Source organism: Orycteropus afer, unplaced genomic scaffold, assembly GCF_000298275.1.
Source record: "Orycteropus afer afer isolate SDZICR_OR568_19922 unplaced genomic scaffold, OryAfe1.0 scaffold00017, whole genome shotgun sequence".
NCBI classification, from domain to species: Eukaryota; Metazoa; Chordata; class Mammalia; order Tubulidentata; family Orycteropodidae; genus Orycteropus; species Orycteropus afer.
Genome location: NW_006921604.1, coordinates 13,287,497 through 13,296,571, shown reverse-complemented (window position 1 = coordinate 13,296,571; position 9,075 = coordinate 13,287,497). Strand labels below are relative to the sequence as shown.

Sequence of the window (9,075 nt, the reverse complement as noted above, 5' to 3'; positions counted from 1 at the left end):
GCAATACTTTGATTGATTTTTTGACTGCTGCTTCCATGGGTACTGATTGTTGATTCGAGTGAATTTAAATCCTTGACTACTTCAATCTTTTCTCTGTTTATTTTGATGTTGCTTGTTGGTCCAGTTGTGATGATTTTTATTTTCTTTATGTTGAGGTATAATCCATACTGAAGGCTGTAGTCTTTGATCTTCATCAGTAAGTGCTTCAAGTTTTCTTCACTTTCAGCAAGCAACATTGTGTCATCTGCATATTGCAAGTTGTTAATGAGTCTTTCTCCAATCCTGATGCCACATTATTCTTCAATATGGGCCAGCTTCTTGGATAATTTGCTCAGCATACAGATTTAATTAGTATGGTAAAAAGATACGACCTTGACACACACTTTTCCTGATTTTAAAGCATACAGTATCCCTTTGTTCGGTTCCAAAGACTGCCTCTTTGTAGATATTCCTCATGAGCACAATTAAGTGTCCCAGAATTCCCATTCTTTCAAATGTTATCCATAATTTTTTATGCTCCACACAGTCAAATGGCTTTGCATAGTCAATAAAACACAGGTAAAACTATTTCTGGTATTCTCTGCTTTCAGCCAAAATCATCTGACTTCAGCAATGATATCCCTTGTTTCACATCCTCTTCTGAATCTGACTTGAATTTCTGACTGGGCCTTGTTGATGTGCTCCTGATATCATTTTTGAATTATTTTCAGCATAATTTTACTTGCATATGATATTAATGATATTGTTCAATAAATCCTGCATTCACTAGGGTTCCTTTCTGTAAGATTGTTGTTATTAGGTGCCCTCGAGTCAATTTTCAACTCACAGCAATTGCATGTGACAGAGTAGAGCTGCCCCATAGGGTCTTTTAGGCTATAATCTTTGTGGGAGCAGAGCTGTTGGGTGATTTCAAACCTCCAACCTTTTGTTCAGCAGCCAATGCTCTTAACTATCTTGTCACCAGGGTTCCTTTAGAATAGGTATTCTCAAGCCCATTTCAAGGCTAGTCTGTATTAAATGGGAGCTCTGGTGATTTAGTGCATAAGGCATTTGACTGCTAACCAGAAGGCAGGTGGTTCAAACCCACCAGCCGCTCCTCGGAAGCAAGATTGGGCAATCTACTTCCAGAGTGATATTGCCTTGGAAACCCAAGGAGGGGTCACTATGAGTCGAGATCGACTTGACGGCAGTGAGTTTGGAGTTTGGTATATGTATTAAATGGAAGCATTCATGGTTCAGTGGTAGAGTTTGCAGTCTACATTCAGGAGACCCAGGTTCTACTCCTGGCTGATGCACTTTATGTTCTGCTGCTGTCATTGAAGGCTTGCATATTGCTATTATGCTGAAAAGTTTCAGCAGAGCTTCCAGACTAAGAAGGACTAGGAAGAAAGGCCTGGTAATCTACTTCCAAAAGTCAGCCAATGAAAAACCCTATGGATCACAAAGTTCCAATCTGCAGTCGATCATAGGGATGACACAAGACCAGGAGGCAGTTTGTTCCATTGTGCATGGGATCACCATGAGTCAGAGGAAGATTCAACAGCAGCTAACAATGACATGTATGAAATAGTATGAAGTTGTTTGTCTACATAATAGAGCTTGAACAGGCTGAATGACTGATTAACTTTTGATAATAAATGGGATCAGTGATGAAGCCCAGAGAATCCAATTTACTAGCCTGCTCTGTGTCATCCATAAATAAAAAGCATGGGGGTAGTTTGACATTATTTGTGAGACAAACAACTTTTTTTTTTTCCAGGTATCATTATGATGGAATCTGTATCAAGAAAAGTTCTTTCTTCTATGCACAATATCACTACCTTCTCGGTGAAAAGAGATAAAACAGGTTAGTATCATTGGGGTATTTTGGTCACAGGTCACAAGCCTGGTTAATATTAGAACCATTCAGATTTTAGTTGTATCTAACTGACTTTTTGACTGCTCTGCCAGTAAGTATGTCTTAAGGATGGATACATTAACACATCTTTGTATTAATCTTGTGTGGTAACTCAACCTTTGTCAACATCATTGACCAAATAAATCCATTTCTGGTTCATTTCTTTAGACAGTTTAGATCATTATCCTAATGACCAAAGCCATTTTCCATTGAGTGAGTTTTCTCGACTTTTTTCTGCAGTTTTTCTCAGCTTTTCTGCAAAACTTGACACAATTGACCACCTCCTTCTTGAACTTTTCTTTAGTCCTTGGGACTCTTTATTACTTAGTTTCTTCCCCATGGTGACTCCTTCTCTGATCCCTTTTCTCTCCCCTCTCTGTTATGTGCAAGAATTTCCCAAGATTCAGCCCTTGATCTTCAACAGCACTCTTCATACCATTTGTATCTAAGACACCTCATCCTTTCTTATCTTTCACCTCTCACCTCCTCTGGATGACTCCTAAATAATTATTACTGGTCCTTATCCCACCTACCACATAGGCTCTCCTATCTACTGGGTATATCCATTTAGATGACCCACTAGTACCTCACACTCAACATCTTGGAAATTGCGTCTTCCTGTTGACTTCCTGCTATCAAGTTATGATATCAATAGATAGAATCTGTACAAAGAGTCACCCAAAGGCCTCCCTCTCCTCAGCCTTTCTCCATTCCAATCCACCCTATACATGGGCACCAGACTAATTTCCCTGCAATTCTACATTTGCTTTGTCTCTTTCTTGCTCAGAAATACTGCCCCCCTTACAAAGGTATTAGAGCCCTAGTTCCTTCCTACCCCACTTTCCAACCATGTGGCCTGTTTCTCTCCAATGTAAACCACTAATTTCAGCCATACTTACTTTTCTCTGAATATATCAAATGTGTTTCTGCCTTTATTCCTATCATTTTATTCTCTCAAAATGTCATTCCTTCTTCTCTCTGTCTAATGAATCCCATTCATTCTCTCTGGACATACCCCTAAGGACCATCTGCTCAGTGGAACCATCCCTAACAATGCCAGCTCCAATATGGACTCCTGCCTCCACTCTATCACATTCCACACTATCTATCTACACAATTAGCATTTCACCTAAATTCATAAACTATTCATTGAGCCTTCATTTTACATAAATAAGGTGACCATATGTCCAAGTAGCCAAGGACGATTTGAGTTGTACTTGTAACCCAGTGTAATTATTAATAGTGCCCTTTTCAGTCTCAAAAATATTCTGGTTTGGAAAATAAACTATATAGCCATAATTTGTGTAAGATACTCCATGTGTAAGGTAGCTATGAGGTGGAGAGGTGAGAAGCCTACAAAGATGTTTAAGACATGGATCCTTCTCTAGGATAGGTTAATAGGATAGATCAGATGTACATTTAACTTGATAGAAAGTATAACATGATGGGTATCAGAGGTCTAAAAATGTCTCATGGGAAACCAGAGAAGGAGAGCACACATCTTGTGCAGTGCATCATGAAGGGCTTATGATAGAGTTGGGATTTGAACTAAGTCATGAAGGACAGATTAGAATTTTGGCAGGTGCTATGGGAGAGCGAGGCAGGAGAGCAGAGGACATTCCAGACTTAGGGAGATTTATGAGCAAAGACAAGGGTTATGAAGGCACAGGCTTCCTGAAGTAGAAGCTGTATATGGACCTGTGGCAGAAGTTAGACCTGGAAAGTCTCAGAGGGCCTTGAACTCCAGGCTGGGGCACAGAGTGTTTATAAATCCACAGCCAAGGGAAGCCTCCTTTGAGGAGTAGGATAATATCATCACTGAAACCTTTGCAAGGCCAAAAACCATGGTAGCACAGAGTAGGCACTGAAATAGCTGTTGAAGAACTGAAAACTTGGAACTGGGGTTTAAGGAGAAAAGATTGGGAAGGAGAAAGTGATGGAACTAGAGCTGGTTCAGAGGCTGCTGTAGTCACTTAAATAAGTGCCTGCACTGAAAGGCGATAGATTTGAAAGACCTCATGGAGGAAGGGTCTTCAGGAGTCAGCAATTGATTGAGTCAGTGTCAATGGAGGGGAGCAAAGATGACGCAGCCTAGCCTGTTCCACAAAACCTCAAACCAAACCTCAAATGAATTCATTATGTTCTGCTCCAAAACAGTTCTTTCTCTTATATCTCTTATTCATTTCTTAGTCACAGGATGGATAAATGACAACAAAATAGAGGCCTTAGGAAAGGGAGTAGATGTGAGGAAATTTATTTCAGTTATCATTAGAACTTTCCTCTTGCAAGTGTATTTTCTCACTTGGTAACCTGTGCATGCCTGATAAGTTGGGCCCATAGCCTACTCTACTTTGTTCATTCAGAACAAAGTAGTCCATCAAGTAGCAGACAGTTTGAAGAGCCATGCACACATACACAAAAAGAAGAACTAACAGGTCAGGCAAGGAGCCCTGGTGGCACAATAGTTAAGCACTTGATTCGGCAGAGAAAGGCCTAGTAATCTGCTCCTATACAGATTATAGCCTAGAAAACCCTATGGGACAGTTCTATTCTATAACACATGGAGTCAATGAGTTGAAATCAACTTGCAGGCACCCGACAATAAGCACCACAGAGCAGGCATTCAGCAGGTGTGCGAAGCCACTAGTGTCCTAAAGATATGGGATTGCAGATGTCATGGGAGAGGGGCACTGAAGGTGGTCTTTGTGGGAAGAAAATAGGTTCTATCGTCAGCAAGGAAGAGGAAGGATGCCAGGGAACAAAGATAAGGGCAAAGGCAACATTAGCTCATTCATAAGATAAGCTCAGCAGCAGATGCTTTTCATATATTCCATGCTTAACAAATATTTGATCATTGATAAATAAACTTTAAAGTCTTGGCCAGTTAAAAGATTGTTTACAGCATCAAGATTTAAGGGTACATTTCTTATTAATTCCACATTTCAAGAAATGCTAAATATATATATTAAAAAACCCAAAGCCCACTGGCTTTGGGTTAATTCTGACTCAGAGACCCTCACTGGGTTTCCAAGGCAGGTAAATCTTTATAGAAGTAGATTGTCCCTTCTTCCTGCTGTGGAGCGGCTGGTAGATTTGAACTGCTAACCTTTTGATTAGCAGCCAAATACTTTAGGTACTGCGCCACCAGAGCTTCTTGCATATATACATTAGAAGGCAAAAATTATAATGAATGTATACATATTATAGTAAATGTGTAAGTGCATGTTATAAGTTTATAATTATAAATATGTGTTCTGGTTACCTAGTACCACTCTGACAAGAATATACCACAGATGGGATGGCTTAAACAAACAGGAGTTTATTCTCACAATTTGGAAGCTTTAAGTCCAAGTGCAAAGTGCCAGGCTCTAGGAACTGGGTGATAGCCCCTCAACCATAGGGTCCAGCTCTGCCTCCTGCTCCCAGCCCACTGGAGCTAGAGGTGTTTCTTCACTCAGACAGCTACTAGTAGGATGCTGAGGCTGACAAGTCCCAAGGTTGACAAGTAAAAGGCACAGTCCTGATGTTACCAATCCACATGACTTAAGTCCATTGTAACTTAAGTTCCAAAGTTGGCAGAGCATAGCAGGCTGCTGAGCAATGACACGGCTACATGCAGGGTCCAAGCATGCCATAAGCTAGAGACTATTCTCAAAGCTTCTCCTCATAGTAAATAAAAACAGTATATAAAAGAAAAAAAGAAACCAAACTCACTGCCGTCGAGTCGATTGTGACTCATAAAGATCCCTCCTTGGGTTTCCAAGGTGGTATCGCTACGGAAGTAGATTGCCCAATCTTCCTTCCAAGGAGTGGCTGGTGAGTTTGAACTGCTAGCCTTCCAGTTAAGTCAAATGCCTTAGGCACTACACCACCAGAGCTTGTTAATAATCTTTGAAATATATTTATCAAACTATCTGTTTTAGTATATATCATTTATATAACAACAACAAAAAAAAAAAACCCACTGCCGTGGAGTTGATTCTTACTCTTAGCTACCCTTTAGTACAACTACCCCACAGGGTTTCCAAGTCTGTAAATCTTTATGGAAGCAGGCTGTCTCATCTTTCTCCCACAGAGCAGCTGGTGGGTTCCAATCACCAACCTTTCGATTGGCAGCCTAATGCTTTAAACTCTATGCCACCATAGCTGCGTATCTTTTATATAAGGACTTGTGAAATAAATTTCTGTTAAAAAAGGTTTCTCGAAAATAAGAGGTTCATCTCTTTGATGGTCAGATAATAAAAAAATATACAACTTATCTTTCATTAATTTATTTTTTTATCCAACAAATATTTGGGTTCCTTTCAATAAGTCAGGTTCTTTTCTAGCAACTGGTGAACAGGATAAATAATACCTCTTCTCTCATCATGTTTTAGTGGGGGATTTACATAATAAAAAAGGAACAACATGGAGATGTGAGCTGCAAACAACAAAATGGAATAATGGAAAGACTCCCTGAGGATGTGCCATTTGAGCAAAAATACGAGTAAAGGAGTCAGCTAAGTAAAGGTCTGGTGAATAAACTTTCCAGGCAGAGGAAAAAGTAAGTGCAAAGGGCCTGAGGCGGGATGAGTTCAAAGAGCAGCAGTAAAGTCTTAGGGTGGAGCTTGGTAAATGAGCAGGAGAGTAGGAGGAAAAGAACAAGAAAACATAGTCAGGATTTTATAAGTCTTAGAAAAGAGTGGAATTTTCTTCTGAGTGTGTTGAGGAGTCTGAAGACAATCTTATTTGCATTTTAAATGGAGATCCTTCAGGTTACTGTGCTGAGTGCGACTGGACTGTTGGCGCACAAGGTGATAGGGGAGTGAGTAGAGAGACCAATTAGGAGGCCTTTGCCTGCCCAGACCCCATAGGTGATAGTCCGTTGAGATCTGTTTTCTGCTGAAATCAGTTTAATTCTCCAAAGAGAGAGAGAGAGAGAGAGAGAAAGACTACTGTTCAACACTGTATAGGCAGTCCTAGGTTATGAATGAGATCCTTTCCTAACTGTGTCTTTAAGAATTTGTAGGTAAGTTCGAACAGGTGCATACATTTTTCATTTAGTCTTACTTCAGTGCAAGAAAAGCACTCTGGTGGTGCAGTGGTTAAGGTATTCAGCTGCTAACCGAAAGGTAAGTGGTTCAAAACCACCAGCCTCTCCACAGGAGAAAGATGAGGCAGTCTGTTTCTGTAAAGATTTACAGTCTTGGAAACCCTACAGGGCTGTTCTAGTCTCTTATATAGTCTCCATGAGTCAGAATCAACTCCATGGCAGTGGGTTTAGGCAAGAGAAGGCTTGAAGCCTTTCCAATGATTTTAAAGCTGCATGTACAACAAGTGAAGGTGATTGTGATGAAGAATTTTTTGCGAGTCGGGGTTGATTCAATCATTTCAAAGTAATGGCAAGTATACATAACATTAAAGAACAAGTCGGATCTTTGTAACAAGAGGACTCCCTATACATGGATAAAAACAGAGGATCTGGAACCAGACTGGCTGATTCTGCCATTAGTAAGTTGTATGACCTTGGGCAAGTCACTCAACCTGTCTGTGATTCAATTTGCTCTTCCATTAATCAAGGATAATAAAAGAACCTACTCCATAGGGCTGTTTTGAGAATTAAATGAATTAATACAAAGATTACTCAGAACAGCATCTAGCACATAGCAAACATTCAAAAAGACTCCTAAACATATTTTTCTAGCTTTTGATATATTTATTTACATATTTAGATGATTTTTTTTATCATAGGATAATGTATAGGATTTTTAATTTCAGTTATTATATTCTTTCAGTTCTATATTTTCCATTTGGTTCTTTTATATAACATCTTTGGTAAGATTTTCTGTTCTTTCATTTATTTCAAGAGAATTAGTAGTTACTTGTTGAAGTATCCTTATGATGGCCGCTTTAAAATCCTCTTTGGAATATTCCAACATCTGATTCTTCTTAGTAATCAGTGTCAGTTGATTGTCTTTTCTTATTCAAATTGTAGCTTATCTACTTCTTGGTATAACAGGTGATTTTCTGTTGTATCTTGGATATTTTGTTTATTAGGTTAGGAGACTCTTCATCTTTTTAAAATCTTCTATACTATTAAGCAGTCACCCTATTTAGGTTTTGGCTTATAGATTCTGGCCTGCTTTTGTGGGCCAATGACAGTTTAATTTTCTGAGCCCTAGCCATTCTACTTTGGTCTGTCATTCTTCTTCTTTTTAATAATATTTTATTGAGTTTTTGGTGAAAGTTTACACAGCAAGTTAGGTTCCCATTTGACAATTTACACACAAATTGTTTGATGACATTAGTTACATTTATCACACTGTGTCAACAGTCTCTTTAACTGTCTTCTGTTTGTTCCATTTCTGGTACTCTAGTTTCCCTGCCCCTTTATCTCCTCATCTCTGTTTGTGAGTAATTGTTGACCTTTTGGTCTCATATTGATGATTTTTAAGTAGAGCCCCAATCTTACAAGTAATATCCTTTATTTTGTGTGACACTCTGCTATTTCACTAAAAGGTAATCTCAAGGGATAGGCTCAGTTCTAGGTTTAAAGAATGTCTCAGGGTGATAGTCTTCTCTGTTCTCTACTGTTCCATTTTATTTAGCCTTTTTTTTTTTTAAAAAAAGTAAGAAATGAGTTATGCTCTGCATTTTTCTCCTACTCTGTCTGGGAACATCTATTGTGACCTCAGTCAAAAGGGTCAGTGGTGGTAGCCGGGCACCATCTATTGCTTCAGGTCTCGGGATAGATAAGGTTGTGGTTCATGTAGACATGTTCCTATGTTCCTGGCAAGTAGAGACCCATAGTTGTGTCCTAGATGACTGCTCACAAGCTTTCAGGATCTCAGATGCTACTCATTTCACTAGGATGCAGATCATGATTTTTGTGAACTATGTTATGGCAAATGACTAAATTGTCCCATGAGACTGTAGTCCTAAGCTTTCAAACCCAGAAAACCAATCTTGTCAGGAGTTTGGTTATGATTGTGGAGTATCTGTACTTGTGTCTTTAATGAATATATGTGCCTGCACCTTCATATTAGTTGCACAGAACTATAAATATTTCTATCAGTCCTCACCTGTGTACACACTGGTACCTACCCATATATCAGTATGCCTATACCTAGCCATGGGAGCTCTGGTAGCATAGTGCCAAGGCACTTGACTGCTAACCAGAAGGCTGGCAGTTCAAACCC

At 39.3% G+C, this 9,075-nt stretch overlaps 1 protein-coding gene across 1 annotated transcript in view; it reads left to right on the top strand.

Annotated features, from left to right (window-relative positions):
* RFX8 (regulatory factor X8) overlaps positions 1-9,075 on the top strand; it is a 99,744-nt gene that overhangs the window by 23,861 nt on the left and 66,808 nt on the right. The window contains 1 exon segment of the mRNA XM_007959540.1: positions 1,760-1,846. Within this exon segment, the coding sequence (XP_007957731.1) occupies positions 1,760-1,846 (87 nt within the window).